Source organism: Staurois parvus, unplaced genomic scaffold (genome assembly GCF_062004578.1).
Source record: "Staurois parvus isolate SC_StPar_1 unplaced genomic scaffold, SC_StPar_1.0 ptg000089l, whole genome shotgun sequence".
Lineage (NCBI taxonomy): Eukaryota > Metazoa > Chordata > Amphibia > Anura > Ranidae > Staurois > Staurois parvus.
Genome location: NW_028317885.1, coordinates 1,548,452 through 1,570,105, shown reverse-complemented (window position 1 = coordinate 1,570,105; position 21,654 = coordinate 1,548,452). Strand labels below are relative to the sequence as shown.

At 41.6% G+C, this 21,654-nt stretch overlaps 1 protein-coding gene across 2 annotated transcripts in view; it reads right to left on the bottom strand.

Moving 5' to 3' along the window:
* The window catches only part of ATP8B4 (ATPase phospholipid transporting 8B4 (putative)), a 393,898-nt gene that overhangs the window by 8,784 nt on the left and 363,460 nt on the right, over nucleotides 1-21,654 (bottom strand). For both annotated transcript variants that reach the window (XM_089670310.1, XM_089670311.1), the window contains 3 exons: nucleotides 15,140-15,363; nucleotides 3,785-3,868; nucleotides 1,323-1,568 (listed from right to left, as the gene is read on the bottom strand). In XM_089670310.1, the coding sequence (XP_089526436.1) occupies nucleotides 1,323-1,568; nucleotides 3,785-3,868; nucleotides 15,140-15,363 (554 nt within the window). The remainder of the gene's footprint in view (nucleotides 1-1,322; nucleotides 1,569-3,784; nucleotides 3,869-15,139; nucleotides 15,364-21,654) is intronic.

Genomic DNA, 21,654 nt, shown 5'->3' with positions numbered 1-21,654 from the left:
AGGCTGCTATCACCTATTACACACTGGGCTTGCATGGTGTGCTGTGGCTGAGATTTCTCTCCTTGTTCTGTGGATTATATGGAGTCAGGGAGGACTCCAAGCCTGACCTGCACAAATGGGGGACAAATGCCAGAGCGGAGACGCTGAAGTTGGTATAGGTTCACAATATGAAATTTCTGTTTCGAATCTTCCATGCACAGAAGGCCGGGCCCTTCTTTGGATCCCCATGTCACTTCCTTCATGACCTGGACACTTTCTATTGACTCTTTATTGCCAGGGTCTTCTTAGAATCTAGAACACAGACTTCTGTGATGATGTCAGTACAAGGAGACGAGCAGGGACTGACTGTTGCAAGCACATTTACAGTGACAGATTACTGATCCCCCACACTTGAAAATGGTGCCGTCAAGGTATAGAATTGTTCACCAGGTATTTCATTAAAAAAAAAAAAAGGAATGAGAGGCAGGAGGACTTTTCAGTTCTGCCTTGAGATGAGCTTTAAATATATATATATATATAATATAACATAAGCTTAAAGGATAAGTTCACCTTTGTAAAAAATAATAAATGTACATCTTTTTCAGGTTAAAAAAAAAATTTTTTTTTTTTTTTTTACTAAGAGCCTGCAAAGCATAGCATCCATGATCAGCAGATTGAGAGTGCAATGCAGGACTCCTACGAGCAAGGAGTTACATGATGACAGGAACAAAAATTAACTACCTGGAGAGCTCAACAGCACCCTGGTAGTTTATTGAGAACTAAATGTTGACAGACACAAAAGTTGTCAGTTCTTGTAGTTCTTCCCATTCACTGTTCTCTGTGAGTATATGACATGGCTGGGTGGGCAGAGCCCAGCACACCCACATATTTTTTTATATTGTGACAGTGAGGTTGGGGAGAAGATCCCCAGCTTGCTGTCACCAGAGGCGGTGGGTCGGGCAGAGGCTGTGGAACATGTGAAACAGTAGAACATGTAATATGTTCCCAAACGTGAACCCATCCTTTAGAGTATTATAAAATGTTGTACAAGCACTCACTTTGGGTAGAGGGGACATGGAATCTAAAAAATCTCATAGAAATGGAAACTTCTCATCTACAGTTTGAGTACCTCTGCTCCTGCTAGTTGTTACAGGAATATACAGGCGCTCGCTCTAGTGACAGCTACCATTTAACCAAACACAGATGCAGGGTCTTCACTGCAGATCTTCATACATGGAACACAGATCTGCACTAGAGACCAGGAGGAAAGGCTATGAAGGATTTTAAGTGGCAGGACCTATTTGATCTGATTTTACAAAAAGTATAAATACAAAAGACATTACCTGGACGCTGACCACTATTACTAGGCTTGTAGCAACAGTGACAGCAAAAGACTGATAGTCTGCTATGTGTTTTCCATCCTCTCCAGCTGTATTAAAAAATGCACCAAAAGGTATAAAGAACAGGGCAAAAGAGGTGTAAATCCCATGTAACACACATATAAAAAATCTCCGCTTGTTGAATAGTAGATTCAGCTGACCAGGCTCATAGAGTTTAGTGTAGTCCATACAGTTTTGTTCATTCACATCCTACAAAGAGATTCACAATAAACAGTATTACCAAGGTAAACACATTCTGCTCAAGACAATTCATCAGAATTCTTTTAAACTTGTTTTTTTATTGATAAAACATACATAACTGTCATGCAAGTATTTTTTTGTTTTATTTACTGCTACTAAAACTAAAACATTTGAATCTGATACTATTTATGGTGGTTTTGTAACTGCCAAATAAAAGTCAAATTTCTTGTATCAGCACGGTAAAATCCTTACACTCTTCCTGCACCTGTAACTGCCTCATTTCCTCTCCTACATATCTTTGCACAGATGTAAACTAAAGGTCCCAGAGCAGTAAAACTAATAAAGCAATTCTATATTTTTTTTCCTGTTCCTCATGATTTAGGGGGCTGTTTTCACTGAAAGTTTTTAAAAAAATGTAAAAAAAGTTCAGGTTTTTTAGTCCACACGTGTAATGGATTTCTACAGTCACACTTTCATTTTATAACATCAGCATTGTAATAGCAATACAAACAATAGTTATTTTTGACAATTCAATATGTTTACTTGAAAACTCTTCTTTCATGTGGTGAGTTCTGCCTGTCTGCTGGCCGTCTCTTTCCATAGCTTCCTGGATTCCCTGCATGCTCTGCAGCTTCCCCTCTGAAAATTCCTTTGATTTACTTACTACACATCCCATGGAACCTTACTGCCTGCAATTAGTGATGATGTGCTGTGATTCTTGTACTGATTTCTGTCCTTCTCTCACCGTCTCTGTAGTTCAGAAGGCAGGCTCTGAGAAATGTGTGACACAGCAGTGCATATTCACAGGGCATAGTGAATACGTGCCACAGAATTCAAGGTAGTAAATGTGTGGCATTTTTCAAAATCTTTTATATTAATAGACATAGGTTAGATATAATACAAACTAAATCTGGAAATGAATGTGTGATTTTATGTGTTGACCATAGATGCACTTTAGGCATACCAGTTCTGCAATAGTCCATGCAGCTTTAGGACCAAATATGTAATTCTGACCCTCCCTCATGGTATTTATTGTGCAAAATATTGATGGCTACAGTAATTTTGCTAACATTCCTGCAATATCTAAGCTCACCCTGAAGGATTTTTCTATTGCAGTACAGAAGTTTTTTTAATACATCTCATTCTAATGAGTAAGTTCAAAAGGAAGGATAAAGGTCAAAATAGTTAATTGAAGCTACTGTCTCCTTCAAGCTTTAAATATCAGCTTAATATGAGTAGTCTTATTTCCATATGCAAGCCCTATGTTCTGTTTGTGCCCTGTTGATCTTCTAATGCTGCAAGTCTACCAGACGGTGTCACTTACTGGAAACAAGAAACTTATATAAAGCACGTTTTTATGCATTGAAATTAAGAGGCACTTTTTGCTCAAAATAATAATGTGATGTGTAAAAGCTTAAGTTTTTTTGTTTTTTTTGTTTTATCTTAAAGTGTTACTAAACCCAGGACCCTGCATTCACTATATCCAGTCTTTCACAGTACATACTACATGGAAATGCAATTATTTTAGTAAATATAAACTGCTAAATACCTTTTCTCATCAGCAGCATATAGCAGTCTTGTGACTTCTATCAGTGTCTGGCTGAGCACTGGTTAGTCTTGTAGGAGTTTTCATTCTCCTCTGACTGTCCTATGAGGCTGCATGAGCCCTGACCCTCTGTTTGGACAGTGCTGATTGGCCCTGTGCCGATCACATGCACCCTCCCCAAAAAAAAACACATCAGAGCATGTGCAGACTTGCCAGTGCTGTTCTAACTATGGCAGATGAATTGGGCACAGTAAAAGGGGAGGATCAGAGAAGACAGGAAAACAGCTTTTTTGCACAATGTGGAAGATTAACCCCTTAGGATCCCCAGTGAGTATAACAAGCATGATTTACTGCATATACAGACTGATTTTACTGTTGTGGGTTTAGTAACACTTTAAATTGGTTCTGCTTGGTTACATCTAATTCTTCACAGCTTTTTCACTTTCCAATGCAATCTCTTCAGTAGCCAGCAAGAGAACGATCACTGGACTGGAGGGATGGTAGTTAGTGGAGTTTAGCCAAACAATTCAGGGATAGTTGGGTCCCAGAATAAAAATGACAGTAGATCAAAGAAAGGCACAAAGGAGAAATTTCCAGCTAATAAAGGTACAGCAGACATCTTTTGTTGTCTGCTCTTGGATAGAAGCACAGGTCCATTTTAGGTTATATAATATCATACCTGATCAAACAGCCCCATGGCTAGGACAGGAAGTGATGTATATACAATATTGAAAAGTGTAATAAACCACTGATCATAGACTGTCTGTAAAAGAACAAAATACAATTAAAAGAGTGAATGATTCATTCTTAATTAAGTGTACACTGTAGAATTGGCAACTGTACATCTAAAGTGGTCTGGACCTACATCATACTCACGGGCTGAGAAAAAGTAGTGGTCCACCTTTAAAACATCATATAGATCAGCGGTCTCCAAACTGCAGCCCAGGGGCTAGATGCAGCTCCTTGCTTGTCTTTTTCTGACCCTTGGGGCAATATTCCTTCCACTGATACCAATGATGAGGCATCATTCCTCCTGCTGACACCAATAATGGGGCACCATTTCCACCAACGATGCCACCAATGGGGCAATATTCCTCCCGCTGACACCAATGATGGGGCACCATTCCTCCCACTGATGCAAACAATGGGGCACTATTCCTTCCATTAATACCAACAATGGGGCACTATTCCTACCACTGATACCAATGATGGGGCACTATTCCTACCACTGACACCAATGATGGGGCACTATTCCTACCACTGATACCAATGATGGAGCACTACTTCTTCCACTGATACAAATGATGGGGCACAATTCCTTCCACTGATACCAACAATGGGGCACTATTCTTTCCACCGACACTAATGATGGAGCACTATTCCTCCCACTGAATCCAGTGATGGTTCAATATTCCTCCCACTGACAGGAATGATGGGGCACTATTTTTCTTACAGATACCAATGATGGGGTACCATTCTTCCCACTGATGCAAACTATGGGGCACTATTCCTTGCGCCAATACCAACAATGGGGCACTGTTTCTTCCACTGACACCAATGATGAGGCACTATTCCTCCCACTGATACCAAAAATGGAGCATTATTCCTCCCATGAAAACCAATGATGGGGCATTGCTTATTCCCACCGATGCTGGGGCATTTTCTACTTCTACTTGCCACAGGCTGGCACCCATAAACGCTGAAGGATGATAGACAGACCTTTGATTAGAAAGCTTGCAGGCCCCTGGTATAAATAGATGGCCATACATTTTCAGAATAGCACACCCCATTAAACCTAAAAAAATCACTGCCACAGAAGAAAAACTTATGCCAGCATGGATGAGCTCTAATTCCAGGTTGAATAAGTAGTGACAGAATAAATATGATAATCAACATTAAAAGGAGGATGTGCAGGAGAGGAGTTTCGGGTTCCTTGTTTTGGTGGTCCAGATCGCTGGCCCTCTTGTTTAATATCAGGAATCTCTTTAGTACTCTTTTGTTCCACTAAGGCGCCCCCATATAACTAAGCTACCTTTTAATTTCATATTCAGACTGGGAAAAGCCCCCCAATAATGATATTTGATTCTACCAGTAGAAAAAAAAAATCAACTTTCACAGTAAACCCTGGCTCCACTTAATTATCCTAGACTTGCTGCTTACCTTCTTGCTTGTAACCCTAAGCTTTAAATGCAATCTACAGTGTTTTTTAAATATGTTTTCTTTATCATGTTCAATAAAGAATCTGTTTTAATCAAGTAAAAGTGAAAAATTGCTTATGGCTATTTTACATTTCATGTGCAGCAGTTAGAACTCATGGAAGTTCAAGGCTCTCTGAAGGCTCTTCCTCAATCATTAAACTAAAAACTGAAAGCTTAATGATATAAAGCAGTGGTCACCAAACTGTGCCCCATGATGCGGCCCTTTGCCTGCTTTTATCTGGCCCTTGGGGCAATATTTCATCCTCTGACACGAATAATGGCGCATAATTTCCCCCACTGACAGCAACAAAGGGACACAATTCCTCCAAATGACACCAATGATGGGACACAGTTCCTTCCAATCACACTAATGATGGGGCACAAATCCTCCAAGTCACACCAACGATTGGGCACAATTCCTTTCACTGAAACTAAAGGAGGGGTGTTGTTTACTTTTTCTACTTACAGTGGCCACAGTCTGGCCCCCCTAAAATCTGAAGAACAGTAAACTGGACCTTTGTTTATAAAGTTTGGAGACCCGTGATATAAAGGAAGGACAGCACCAATTGGATTAATGTAGTCTGCCAATGAGTATAGAGGCAGTGCTGGACTTTCTAGTTTAGCGAAGTGTCATTAATGCAACTTTAATAAATGTTTATGAGTAAAATGAATATATATATATATATATATATATATATATATATAAATACTTGCTTTGTAAAAATATAATAAACACCATTTTATACTCTAAATTTATTTTATTAAACACTGATCAGCCATAACTTCATGACTACTGACAGGTTAAGTGAATAACACGAAATATCTTGTTACATTGGCATCTGAGGGATGGGATATATTAGGCAGCAAGCAAACATTCTGTCCCTGAATTTGATGTGTTACTCCCATAAAATCCCTTTCTCTGTGTTCATTGACGGACATAGCCTCTCTTCTTTATCCAGGACCAAAAAGGGTTTTATAGCCCCACCTACAGGAGTGGGACACTAGGCAGAAAAAAAAACTCTGCACCTCCTATGCTCAGTCCTTTCTGGGCATAAAACCCCCTCTCTGCTGTAGGCCTCCAGTCAGTCACAAACAGTGTCAAAGGAGAAACTCCATAGAGAGTGGGTGCAATGCCTGTCAATGAACTCAGAGAAAGGTATTTTATGGTGAGTAACAAAAAAATCAATTTTCTCTTACGTTCATTGACAGACACAGCTCTTCTTTACCCATGTCCAAACAGGGACATCCCAAAGAAAGTGCCACAACGAGGGGTGGGCAAACCAAAGAAAAAGAGAAACCCCCAAGGTAACCTGCCAACATTCCGAATTGCTCCGCAGGGGCGCCTGAGAGTCCTAAACAGTGACCTTGCAGCCAGAACCAGCCTCCTGGGCAGCAAGTGAGGAATTCAACGGAGGGGCAGAGAGATGTAGATGAAATTGTACTAATCCAAAGGCGCCCCCAGTGCATCTGCTGCGTTGTCATCAGATTAAACAATCTTGCCATCAACCTTGGAGCCTTCTAGCGAAGGCAGGATGCCAGAAAATTCTCATCTGGCATCCCCCAGCGAGGACGAAGCTGATGAAACACCTCTGAGGGTAGAGACCACTTCTCCTGATCCAGTCCCTGATGGCTGATATAATCTGCTTGCCAGATTTTGACACCTGGAATGTGTATGTAGACAGAGCTGGAACAAATCTGTTCATCCATCTGATAATGCTAAACACCTCCAGCGCCACTGCTGCATCTCGTACTTCCCTGGTGAATGACCTAAGCCACCACAAGGGCGATGTGTGCTTGGATCCTGAACGCCATACTCTGTAAACAAACCGTCCAATGCATCAGTAACAACCAGACCACTTGAAACTCCAGGACAAAGATGGGGAGCCAAGCTTCCTCTGGAGTATAGTGAACCTGGGCCAAGTCCCTTCACAGGACTGCCCCCCAGCCCAACAAAAAAAAGGAAGGCCTTTTCAGGCTGTAAGGACTGGGACAGAGCCCCCAGAAAGGAGATGCTCTCGTCAACCATTACAAACGGCTCATGGAGGTTGCAGAGTCATCCCACATGGACAGGATCTACTTCTGAAGAACACTTGCATGGAATTGTGCAAATGGGACTGCCACAAAAGTGGACATTCTAAGACCAGAGCCAGCATGCAAAACTGCAGGGAGGATCACTTGCAGGGCAAGGCTGAAGGGATCGCCACCCAAAGTGTACGGGGTGTGTTTACAAGGGGAAACACTCAGTCCTGCTCTGAGTTGAGAATCAGGTCCAGATACTCTAGTCTCCTAGTCAGGGCAGATGTCTTGAGGACCAAGACCCGTTCAAAGTCCTGTAGGGAGCACCTCATGATCTCCATGGTGTCCATCAGCGTCACTTGGAATCCGCTCACAGCAGCAGGTCGTCCAAATAATCAGGCCTGGCCATCCCCCATTGTGTTAGCAATGCTAGGATAGGAACCAGCACATTGGAAAACTCTGGAGGTTCTAGACCAGCCCAAAGAGCAGCCCCACAAAGGAAAATGTGCAGCCCCAATTACAAAGTGTAGGGACCTCTAATGCTCCTCGCACAGGGGAATAAGCAGGTAAGCAACCTAGGTGTCCATGGTTGCTAGAAACAGCTCCAAGAAAGAGAGACCCCCACTGAATGGCTGGCTGTCAGCATGGACTTCTGAACCAGCACAAGGTAATTGCAGTTCTCCAGAACTTGGATTAGGGAACCCCGTCCTTTTGCAGGACCGAGAACCGATAGGAACAACAACCACAGAACTGTTCCAGCGTGTTCCCGGAAAAAGGAAAATATGGGGGGCAAGAAGTCATCAGGTGGAAAAATTTAAATTCCACATTGTGGCTGGACCGCACCAAAGTCTCTGTGTACAGTGAAAGCAAACCCAGACTCCCGACCAATGCCTCCCCCATCTTGGTCAGAGGGAAGAAGGTACATGCCTTCCGCGAGGAGCTAGATGTTGTCAAAGGCAGCATTTAAGAGACCATACCTCAGGAAGAGCAGGGTTATCAGAGGCTCACAGGTGTCTGGTCAACAGCCAGCACCCGAGTCCAAATACCCACCAAAGAACCACTGCGAAATGGAGAGCTTAGAAAGGAAGGAAGCAGTAGCAACAGATGCACCACATACGTAATTCAGGCCTTGGACCAAACCTGGTCCACTAGAGCCAGATACCCCTGATTCAAAGGTCCGGCATTCAAGCCTGGTCACCGCAACTTAGCGTAGGAGGTAAGCATCTGAAACACCAGGACTGTGACTACACATGCAGAAACTCCACCCACGCCCCAGCACACAGTTTGGATAACCAATTCTACCCTTTGGTTCCACGGTTCCTAAAAGGGGAAGCACCGCCCCACATCCCTGTGCTTCCACTAAGCAGCCACCTAGGGCGCACTGCCACCTAGGGGTGCAGCACAGGCCAGCACTCTCTCTGTGTGGCCTATGGACCTCTTGTATGAATTCCTCATTTCTCTGCAGAGTTCCCCTCTACTCATACACAGGGAATAATGAGTGAATTATATCTTTACCCTGTACAATTGTCTCACAGCCTGTCAAAACACGACCATTTAGTGTGTGTGTGTGTGTGTGTGTGTGTATATATATATATATATATATATATATATATAAAAAACAGTATTCCATGTAGCAGTGAAGTGTCGGCTCCCTTTATGATGGGAAGTGATGACATTAGCCCAGGACCCCGGGCAGTCAGCAGTCTTTGATCGGAGAATCAGTACGTACATCTCCGGTAAACACGCTAGCACACATGATCCTCCAGCTGTAACAGGGAACCGGCTAGTGATCAGATGGAGCATGTCCAGCGCTGGCTCCACCTTCTACACAGCTGGAGACAATCAATAGGCAGGGGTGTGTTCTGGTTGCAGGTTTAACTCTATTTGAGTAGGATGATCAGGGCCCAATGTGTATGAGAGGGAAGCGGTGTAGTGCTGGGAGGCCACTTGTCCTCACTGAGTGCCACAGCCTGGACTCTGCACCCTGGCAGGAGTCATCAGAGGTAAGCTGAGCCTAGGAGGGTGGCAGGTCACAGAGGTGACAGGAGGAGGAGGAGGGTGGACAATGGTCAGGGTGAGGGGAGCAAATGCTGACCGATCATGTGGGATGCCGCCACATCATGAATGATCTTTCAGCTGAGGGGAGGGGCAGCAGAAGGGAAAGAAGAAAGGACAAAGGAAGATGCTGGTTGTCTGGGACCAGTGTAGCAGCTGAGCTGCCGCTCCTTCCAGTGTTCCTCTCAGAACCTTACTGCAAGCCATCTGGCGGCTGGAGTTTTGTAACTGTCTCTCTTTTTTTTTTTTTTTTTCTCTGTTGGATTGGTTAATGCAGTTAATTTATATTTGTTTAATATATATATATATATATTGTCTTTAATATTGGTGCTGGTGGCATCTTATGGCACTTATTTCTGCAAATTAACCGTGTGGTGTGGGCCCGTGGGAGAGGCATGTTACATGGACCTGCCGGAGCGGGGGGGGGGGGCTATCGTAAGCCCCTGCCACATGCAAAAGTGTAAAAACCCCAGTGCAACATTCCCTGGCTCCAGGGCGAGGACCCCCCTTCCACATGCAGTCAACATGACCCAGAGAGGGAAGGGAAACAAAGGACTGCCCTGGTGCCACACCAGGGAGCCAGAAGACTCCCAAAGGTCGAGACCAGGAGGCTTCCCGTCCCATAGGTATAGCTACTGGGTACAGGTGGGGGGAGGAGAGATGAACAGGCACTGCATTCCCCCAATAAACGCCCCAATACACAGCCCTAATACAAAGTGCCAGATCCTCCTCTCCACTGAAGTGGGGTTCTGTTGGCCAGGGAAACACTGTGACAGAATACAGGTGCCAGATCCTATGTGTACACATGTGACGTTGGCTGCCCTGGTCCAGGATGGGGCATGTCATGGTTGACCGACAGCTAAGCTGGTCAGACTGGGGTGACCACAGCATCTAGATCATCCAGCCTGATCTCTGATAGAATATCTCTGCAGGAAAAGAAAAAATTCCAAGGAAAAAAGAAAAAAAATGAAAGTCCTAGCGTAAAAGCATGTCCATACTCCTGAGACAATAGGCAGAATGACTGGAGGCCTATAGCAGAGGGGAGTTTATGAAAAAATGCCTATAGGAGGTGCTGAGTTTTTTTCTGCCTACTGTCCTACTCCTGTAGGTGGGGATATAAAACCCTGTTTTTTTCATGGATAAAGAAAGACTGTGTCCATCAATTAACCTAAAAAAAAAAAGGGCATTGAAGTTTGTTTCTGCATAGACAAAGATCGGTCAGGGTGCCCATACTGACCCCTGTAAACAGCCAAGAAAGCCTACAATGGGAAGATGAACATCAGAATTGGACCACAGAGCAATGGAAGAAGGTGGCCTTGTCTGCTGAATCATGTTTTCTTTTACATCATGTAGATGACCAGGTGCTTGTACATCACTTGTCTAGGGAAGAGATGACACCAGGAAGCAGTGTAAGAGGACAAGCCGGCGGAGGCAGTGTGATGTTTTCGGCAATATTCTGCTGGGAAACCTTTTGTCCTGCCATTCATGTAGATCTTACAGTACTTGACATGTACCACCTACCGAAACATTGTTTCTGACCAAGTACACCCCTTCATGGAAATGATATTCCATGATTGCAGTGTCCTCATTCAGGAGAAAAATGTGCCCTGCCAAACTGCAAACGTGGTTCTAGAATGATTTGAGGTACGCAATGATGAGTTTAAGGTGTTGACTTGGCCCCCAAGTTCTCCGGATCTCTCTTCAATCGAGCATCTGTGGGATGTGCTGGAAAAACAAGTCTAATGCATGGAGGCCCCACCTTACAACTTACAGGACTTAAAGGATCTGTCACTAATAGCTTGGTGTTAGATACCACAGCATACCTTCAGAGATCTAGTGGAGTCCATCCCTCGACACATCAAGGCTGTTTTGGGGACAAAAGGGGGACCTACTCAATATTAGGTGGGTGGTTATACAGTTATGGCTGATGAGTGTACATAAAAAATTAAAATCACATTGACCACAAACCATTAAGTTTTCACTTCAATTTGACAGTAAAACCTTACCCTCACTTGTAATTTATCAGCAATGAAAAACCTGTAATAAGTTGTTTTAAAATATTCAATATTAATTACATAAGGAGACATCTACCTATAAATTTTACAAGCTTAAAGTTGAGGTAAAACTAAAATTACAAAGTTCAGAACCCTGCCTCCCTGTAAACACCTTTTTTTTCACTTATTTGGAGCAGTCACGTGATCGCACAGTCCTGCCTGCTGTGATACACTTTAAAGCCCAATTCTGGAAACTAAATAATTATCCTTGCAGTGGGGCTTTGCCTGCACCTCAAGGTAATTGCTTATTTTGGTCTAGGCTAGGGCAACAATGAAAGATTATTTACTTACCCAATCCTTGGCTCCTCATCGCAGTTAGACTGGTACCTGCAGCTTCATTTGCCCCATGCTCAAGTGGTCTAGGGTGCTGAAGTCAAGACCAAAGTGGCATCTATATAGCAATGCAGTGGAACTGAAAAGTAAAACGTTCTTCTCTCCCATAGACAAAACCAACAATTAACCTTTCCAGTGCAGGCACTGCAAGGAATAGTTTTAAATTGTCCCAGAGTTGGGAGTTTGGCTTTAAGATCCTCCCACTAGTAGTTCTACAATAGCTAATGATAAAACTGCTCCAATCTGTTTTTCAAAATCTATGCCTAAACATAATTTCTAAACCTTGAAATCAATGTTCCCACCCTTTAACCTGTGCTTTAAACACAAAGAAATAACCAGATGTTTCATATGAAAATGATAAAATCAAGAAAGATTTTTTTCCCCTAAGTGACTGCAATCTGGCTAGTTTACAAAAATTCAGGTAATTGTAAACGTGATGTCAAAACCCTGATATGCAACAATAGATCAGTACAATCAAACAAAGGGTCAACTACATAACAGACGAAAAGTCTACACACAAACTACAAGCACAAGAAAGAGTGAAACAGGTGGAATTAATACTGCACTAGGCAATGAATTTGTATAACCTTTTTTAAAATAATGACATCAGTCATTTGCAAAGAATGCTCTCTGTAAGAATTCAAAGTAAAGATAAAGAGCATCAGCCTCCTTTAAATATGGAGTCACACAGTCTAAGTAATTCTATCGGTTATACAAGAGTTTTGCATTCAGACAACTTCATTTTATGACTTGCTATTCTCAAAGTTTAAGTAAAGAAGAATGATGCAACCACTAGTAATACATCATTCAATGGATTTGCTATTTTTCCTATTTTGGTCTCTTCTCGAACCAATAAACTTAATCAGTGTCTGCCAAGTATTCTCTTTCTGTATGGACCAAAGTGGCTACTCCAGCTTGTTCTTGGCCTGTAAGTGCACCTCTACTGATGCTGCACGCCAACTTAATTTCATAAAAAATGAACCACCCATGGAGATAGTTTTCTTAAAACTGGTAAAAGAAATGCTTTTTCCCCTAATTGGATAATTAATTTCAGACTTCAGGGGGGATCAGTTTTAATGTATGAGGTGCTATCCATAACAAATGATGACTACACTTAAGTTGAAAAGCAGACGGCACATTGCTTAAATGGAAGATCAACTTTAGAGAGAGACAAAGTTAATTCTTGTTCTGAAGCCAAGTCTGTGTTTTATGCCTTGTTTTAGCAATGGATAAAACAACAAAGTATTTTTACTCTAAACGAGTTTGGAAAAGAAATTCAGGTAAATGTATAAACTAGTGATTTTACTTTCTTTTTGTAGGATGGCTAGCAACATTAGTGGCACAAATGTTTGTCATAATGAGACAGCTTTCTGCACATGACACTACCAGGACAACTCATCAAAAATGCACATGACATTACCATGAAAACACATAAAAAAATGCCAAGGTTTGTGGTAAAGGGCAACAAAGTGTTAGCAGGTAGCACCCTTGAGTGGAACTGCTGAATTCCAGGGCACAATTCCTTCCAAGGACATTGTCGGAATTTAGTTTGTTTTATCTTCTCAAGTGGGATGCCTTCAAGGATCCAGAACCATACTGATAGCTTAAAGCTTGCAATACACAAATAGAACTTTGTTTGATATGTTTCATTTTAACAACACTCATTCAATTTGTTTGTTAGTGGGATTAACTAGAATGACCAGGATAGAACATTTTTCACAAACTAATTTCTAAAAGTGAATGAGGTTTTAGGAAAGTCCATTCTTTTTAAAATCAAATGTTAAAAGCAAATTAAATTTTGTAGTATTTCCAAACATTTGTCAACCACCCCCTACCATCGGCTCACTGTGGCCAGGACAGACAGTTGCTGTGCACTAAACTTCTGCGGTTTAGTGTGTAGCAGCTGTTGAGGCAGTATGGACAGGCTCTGATCCAATTGCCACAATTTGTTGCACTTTACACATAGCCACCGCCCCAACGAATAAAATAAGTTCATATATCCTCTGCAATGCATTCTAAATGAAAAAGGAAGACATATTATGTAAAGTGGTTGTAAACCTGTACATATACCCAGTAAAGCGACCAGCATTAGGTGATACACAGAGATGAAACAAATCCTCCTAAATACGTTGTAGCTGTGTATCTGCAGTCATTTCCTCTGTAGATCATTATGAAAACACAAAGGAGCTAGGAGCAGGGATCTGTGGCTTTCATACAGCCGACAGCTCTGAGCCCTACATTGGAGGGAAGGGGCATGACCCCCTTCATACAGAACACGGAGAACAAGCACAGCTGTGAATATGAGTGCTGCAGCTATCCTCCTCATCACCTTTTTAACTCTTGGTGTTGGGAAAAGCTGCCAGAAGTGACTCCTGCTTCTAACTGAAAAACAAGGCAGCAGAGAGAAATGACACTAAGAGCTTGGATATAGACAACTACACAGTATAGAAGGATGCACATTTTACAGTATGTCTGAAGTTTACAACCACTTTAGTGAAAACCTCTGCTGAAAAAAATATGGAAGGTGGTAATGCTTACCTCCTTTTGCAAATGGCAGTAGCTTAGCTGGCTCTGAGTACAAGCCAGAATTCCTGATCTGCATATTTGCATTCAGATCAGTGTCCTTGAAATAACTGAAGCCATTGATCCACATGCGGACCAAGCAATTAACATTTCTAAAAGCGAAGTTAACAATTGTAGTCTCCATGATCTGTCAGTACAGCTTTCCTTCATCATCAGCTGAGCTTTAGGACCAGTGTTAAAGGATTTCTGTTTGTTTGAGAACTGTTCCCCCCAAATGGTTTTCTTCTATTGCAAGTCTACGGGTATTCAAAAGCAACTGAGACAGGATGCATGTCAATGCAAGCAAAAAATTACAGACATAAAAGGAACCAATTTAACAGCGTCAACGGCATCCAGCACTGCTATACTATTGCAAATCTAAAGGTAGATACAGGTTTTTGACAAAGAAGGATTGGTTCTTTCAAATGCATTACTTCCCCCTACATCAACTGGCACATAGGGGCTGCCATGAGGCTGGGTATAGCAGTGCTGGATGACGGGCATTGGTGGCTCTTTAACAGCTGTCACATTAGGTTCCCCTTATGCCAACCTAGGAACCAAGGGCTGTTAATATGCCGCATGTCAAGAATTCTACATGTAAGTGTGCTATTTAAATTGTTCAATAAAACCTTCTTATCATGCTAATAAGGATCCCGCACTGCTATTCTTTTGTTGTTTGAGCTCACTGGATCTTCCCAGATCTTCTTTGAAAGCTGCAAGGTCTTTGAAGCTAGAACTTGTAGTGCGCTGAACTGGTTTGTGGAATCTTTTACAGCACTGTACTCATGTGAATAAAGATGAAACATTACCACTCACCTGGGCTGAGAATCCACAAAAGAATCCAAACCAGAAATGAACTAGTGTAAAGGCAAAGTTTTTATAGAAGAAATAGCAGAGGAATTTGCACATTCGGAAATAGGACCAGCGACCATGAACTAGTAGAAGTCTTTGCAAGTATCTAAACTGAGAAAACGAGTAATCACTGGCCAGAACTGCTTGCATGCCTTCTTGTCCACTGATGCCAACTCCTATATGAGCACCTGCAATTATCAAAGACAATAAATGACTATAATGGTCACCTCACAGCTTAAATTTAACATACTAATTCTACTGAAAAAGATGGTGCCCTTGTTTGAATTATTTTTTAAAGAATGTAATCACCAGCCATTGGAATAGTTTTTTTTTTAACCAATGCATAGTAGATGGATCTGGAAAATACACACTTTCCTATCATCCCTCAGTCCCTGCTCACACTTGTCTATGGCATTGGCAGTTAAAGCCAATATGGGTAATGTATTGAAGCAGACAGACATACACAAAACTATGAACAGAGTGAAGACAACCAATGGAAGAATTTAAACTAGTAATCACCTTTGGTAATGTTAAAGAAATCTGTTATTCATTATTTTCATTTATATGGATGTGTAGCTTCCACCTTTATTTATTGTGCCTATTGCAATGTTCCAGGGGAGATTGTGGCTTTCAAATTACTTCGAATTGCATAGGTCAAGTGAAGCAACAGGTTTTTTTAGGTATAAATGGAATGGATACAATTAAAAGCCACTGATATGCTTTTTATTGTTGTGTGCCTTTTAAAGAGATTAAACATGTGCCAAATTTGAGTTATTTCTGGAACTATTCTGCTGTTCCCCACTACGATTAGTTTAACTTGTTCTTGGAATGGTAGCTAAGCCCCACCCACTATCAATCTATAATAATTATAGTCCACCAGTGACCAGTAAGAGCACTTTCACTGAACAGGATAATTGCAGTTGGTGGAGCTTAGCGACAAAGGCAGGGAAAGTTATGCCACAGTAACAAAGTTTAATAAATCAGACATTAAGGCAAAATAGGTATTTCTGGCTTGCAAATGTAATAACAGACATCTTTTGGTTTCTGCTCTTTGCAAAAACCTATACTTGTAAATGAAAGTATCCGTTCACTTTGAAAGAAGAACTTTATATTGATGGTCTACTGAAAAGTAAGCTTATCTGAATATGAAATATGTGTATAAAGTTAGTAGTATTTACAATTATCAATAAAGGTATACAAAATAGCATGGTACTAAATAAATGGGCATTTGCCTAATCTGTTAGCTTGTGTGCATGTTTGTATGACTCTAACAGGGACGTTACACTGTAAACTTCACTTAGGCAGAAACTAATGTAATGGGTAAATGCTATTTTATTTAACTGCTTCACAACATGCCATAATATATATATTTAAAATGATCAAAATGCCATGCTTATTATAAACTGAACATAAAATAATTTAAAGCTGAGTGTAGTTTAAAAAAAAAAAACGTCCTTACAGCTTTAGTCAGTCACATCACTTTCTTGCAGGGCTTTTTTTCTCAAAGAATAGGTGCTGGAACTCGCCCTTTCAGAGCCACCATTCCTTGGTTCCACCTTCTACCCACCTCCTAATACCATTCTTTTAAGGTATACAGATCTAAGTATCATTTTGTGGCGCTAAGTGATTTGTATGGAAATTGTAAATGATGGCATGGTAGGAGATCTCCTGCAGCCAGCAACATATCCCCCCCAGTAACAACAGATCCCCCCTGCCACAATGGATTGGCTGCAAAAAAATACCCCTCAGCAGCAACAGACCTCTGGCAAAAACAACAGATCTCCCTGCAACCAGCATCAACAGACCCTTACCTGAACAATAGATCTCCCCTAGTAGCAACTGACCCCCCAGTAACATTAGACTCATCAACAATAGATCTCCCACCAGCAATAACAGACCTCCCTGCAAAATTAGATACCCTACCAGCAACAATAGACCTCCCTGCAAAAAATATATCCATCAACAATAGATTCCCCAGCAGCCAGCATCAATAGATCCCCCAGCACCCCTTGCCATTACATACATTCAGTGCTGGAGGTGCCGGAACTGCATTCCCCCAACGTTCCTTCAATTCTTCAATGCAGGAATGCCTGTCCTCATCTTGTCTCTGAACTTCCAGAGGTTCGAGAGTTAATAGCTTTGGGTCCTCAGGCAGAACAGCAGGTCCGGTGGGAGGACCTGCCCTCTCCTCCCTTCTCCTTTATTTAGAAAAGTTATTTTATTGCTTTCCCTGTCTGTAACATGATGTGTGAATGGGGGAGAGTCTGTTGAGTCACAGGACAGGACCCCTGCAGCGCTGGTAGTTCAGAGACAGGAAGAAGACAGGTATCCCTGCAGTGAAGATTTCTGTCTTCTTCGGGAATCAGCTACCTGCACAACACAGGAATTACTTCAATACAGGTTAGTGATGTGACTTAAATTGTGGGGATTTTTTTTATTTTTATCTAAGCAATACAGTAAATTGTTTTACACGTATCATTACATTCTCTAACTCATGAATTAGGTTAATGAATTGACATGAAAAATCTATAATGCTTCACTTACTGTCCAAGTAACCAGTAACAAATTACAACAGGATCTAATAGAGCACAGCTAGAATGTTACTAACAATATGTCCTTGCAAATTAAATTTTTAATTTAATAGATTTCATTTTGGTTATAGTAAGTGATGGTTATAACACCTGTCAGGTTGTTTTTGCCATCTGTGTCTCATTGGGGATATTTACCTTAATTTCCTGTCCCATAGCCACAACCAGAATTGATAGGAAATCCCTTCAAATTAAGGGATTCCCTTGGGGCCCCCAGAAGTAGTGTCCCCATTGAAAGATTTCCCCTTTATTACTTTTCTGGGGACAACCCAAAATTTTGAATTTTCTTTTACTTTCGATGATAATGCTAATCAGGATAAATAGTGTGAATCTCTCCAAGGGAGTCACAGACAGCACAAAAAACCTAATAGGTGTTAGAAATAAAGCTGAAACAACTAATCCACATATTCGATAATTGATTATGAAAATAATTGTCAACTATTTTCTTTATCAATTAGTGGGTCAGCCAATTAGCTGACCTGCATACAGAATGCATTATTTGTTTATATGTCTGTATACACAGTGCAGCACACATACAGTTTAGTACACCATTCATACATGTCATAATACACAGTACAGCACACATACAGCTCAGTACACCAGTGCATGTCAATAAGTGCCTAAGAACTCATGAATGTATGAGAAGCAATGCCTCAAGGGACATATTGTCCTGGGAAGGAGAAGGAAGTGATGTAAGCGCTTTGTGCCAGGAAGATCAGTATATGATCTGATCAGCATCACCCCAGAGTAGCTGGAGGCAAATTAAGGAATTACAATTACCAGTATTGTGACTCATATTTAAAAATGGTTATATCTCAGCTTTTAGTACTACTTTAATATAAAAAATATTTATATGCCCACTATATGTAGCTCCATGTCTGACTTCCAGTTAAAATACCCTGTATATCTTGGTGTATATATATATATATATATATATATATATAAATGTATATTTATAGATAGATATAGAGAGAGAGAGAGAGCGAGACACACACACATTATATTGGCAAAAGTACTGGGATGTCTGCCTATGCACGCACATCAACTTTAATGGTGTCTTAGTCCGTAGGGTTCAATATTGAGTTGGCCCACCCTTTGAAGCTATAACAGCTTCAACACTTCTGGGAAGGCTGTCCACATTATTTAGGAGTGTCTATGGGAATGTTTGACCATTCTTCCAGAAGCGCATTTGTGAGGTCAGGCACTGATGTTGGACGAGAAGGCCTGGCTTGCAGTCTCCGCTCCAATTCATCCCAAAGGTGTTCTATCAGGTTGAGGTCAGGACTCTATGCAGGCCAGTCAAGATCCTCCACCCCAAACTCACTCATCCATGTCTTTATGCACCTTGCTTTGTGCACTGGTGCGCAGTCATGTTGGAACAGGAATGGGCCATCCCCAAACTGTTCCAAAAAAGTTGGGAGCATGAAATTGTCCAAAACGTTTTGGTATGCCGACGCCTTAAGAGTTCCCTTCACTGGAACTAAGGGGCCAAGCACAACCCCTGAAAAACAACTCCACACCATAATCCCCCCTCCACCAAAGTTTACACTTGGCACAATGCAGACAGTTATGTACCGATCACCTGGAAACCGGCAAACCCAGACACATCCATCAGATTGCCAGGCAGAGACGTGTGATTCATCACTCCAGAAAACACGTCTCCACTGCTCCACCACTGTGATGTAATTTGACGCTTTGCATTGCACTTGGTTATGTAAGGCTTGGATAATCTGAAGGCCACACAAAGTTTGGAGGTCCTTAGCTATTGGCTCTGCAGACAGTTGGCGACTTTTACGCAGTTCAACATACGCAGACCCTACTGTCATTTTACATGGCCTACCACTTTGTGGCTGAATTGCTGTTGTTCCCAGTTGCTTCCACTTTGTTATAATACCACTAACAGTTGACCGTGGAATATTTAATAGCAAGAAAATTTCATGGATGGACTTATTGAACAGGTGGCAACCCATCACGGTACCATGCTTGAATTCACTGAGCTCCTTAGAGCGACCCATTCTTTCACAAATATTTGTAGAAGCAGTCTGCATGCCTAGGTGCTTAATTTTATACACCTGTGGCCATGGAGTTGATTGGAACACCTAAATCCAATGATTTGGAGGGCTGGCCCAATACTTTTGACAATATAGTGTGTGTGTGTGTGTGTGTATATATATATATATATATATATATATACACACACACACACACATATATATGTATATACACATACATATATAGGTGAAACTAAAAAAATTAGCATATCGTGCAAAAGTTCATTTATTTCAGTAATGCAACTTAAAAGGTGAAACTAATATATGAGATAGACTCATTACATGCAAAGCAAGATAGTTCAAGCCGCGATTTGTCATAATTGTGATGATTATGGCTTACAGCTCACGAAAACCCCAAATCCACAATCTCAGAAAATGAGAATATTGTGAAAAGGTGCAATATTCTAGTTTCAAAGTGTCCCACTCTAATCAACTAATTAAGCCATAACACCTGCAAAGGGTTCCTGAGCCTTTAAATGGTCTCTCAGCCTGGTTCAGTAGGAATCACAATCATGGGAAAGAATGCTGACCTGACAGTTGTGCACAAAACCATTATTGACACCCTCCATAAGGAGGGAAAGCCTCAAAAGGTAATTGGAAAAGAAGTTGGATGTTCCCAAAGTGCTGTATCAAAGCACATTCATAGAAAGTTATGTGAAGGGAAAAGTGTGGAAGAAAAAGGTGCACAAGCAGCAGGGATGACCGCACCCTGGAGAGGATTGTCAGGAAAAGGCATTCAAAAGTGTAGGCGACTTTCACAAGGAGTGGACTGAGGCTGGAGTCAGTGCATCAAGAGCCATCACACACAGACGGATCCTGGACATGGGCTTCAAATGTCGTATTCCTCTTGTCAAGCAGCTCCTGAACAACAAACATCAGAAACGTCTTACCTGGGCTAAAGAAAAACAGACCTGGTCTGTTGCTCAGTGGTCCAAAGTCCTCTTTTCTGATGAAAGCATTTTTTGCATCTCATTTGGAAACCAAGGACCCAGAGTATGGAGGAAGAACGGAGAGGCACACACTGCAAGATGCTTGAAGTCCAGTGTGAAGTTTCCACAGTCTGTGTTGATTTGGGGATCTATGTCATCTGCTGGTGTTGATCCACTGTGCTTCATTAAGTCCAGGGTCAACGCAGCCGTCTACCAGGAGATTTTGGAGCACTTCATGCTTCCTTCCGCAGACAAGCTTTATGGGGATGCTGACTTCATTTTCCAGCAGGACTTGGCACCTGCCCACACTGCCAAAAGCACCAAAACCTGGTTCAATGACCGTGGGATTATTTGATTGGCCACCAAACTTGCTTGACCTGAACTCCATAGAGAATCTATGGGGCATTGCCAAGAGAAAGATGAGAGACATGAGACCGAACAATGCAGAAGAGCTGAAGGCCGTTATTGAAGCATCCTGGTCTTCCATAACACCTCAGCAGTGCCACAGGCTGATAGCTTCCATGCCACACCGCATTGAGGCAGTAATTGCTGCAAAAGGGGCCCAAACCAAGTACTGAGTACATATGCATGCTTATACTTTTCAGAGGTCCGATATTGTTCTATGTACAATCCTTGTTTTATTGATTGCATGTAATATTCTAATTTTCTGAGGTTGTGGATTTGGGGTTTTCATGAGCTGTAAGCTATAATCATCACAATTATGACAAATCACGACTTGAACTATCTTGCTTTGCATGTAATGAGTCTATCACATATATTAGTTTCACCTTTTAAGTTGCATTACTGAAATAAATGAACTTTTGCACGATATTCTAATTTTTCGAGTTTCACCTGTATATATATACATACAAACACACACACATATACATATAGAATTATATAATGGCTTT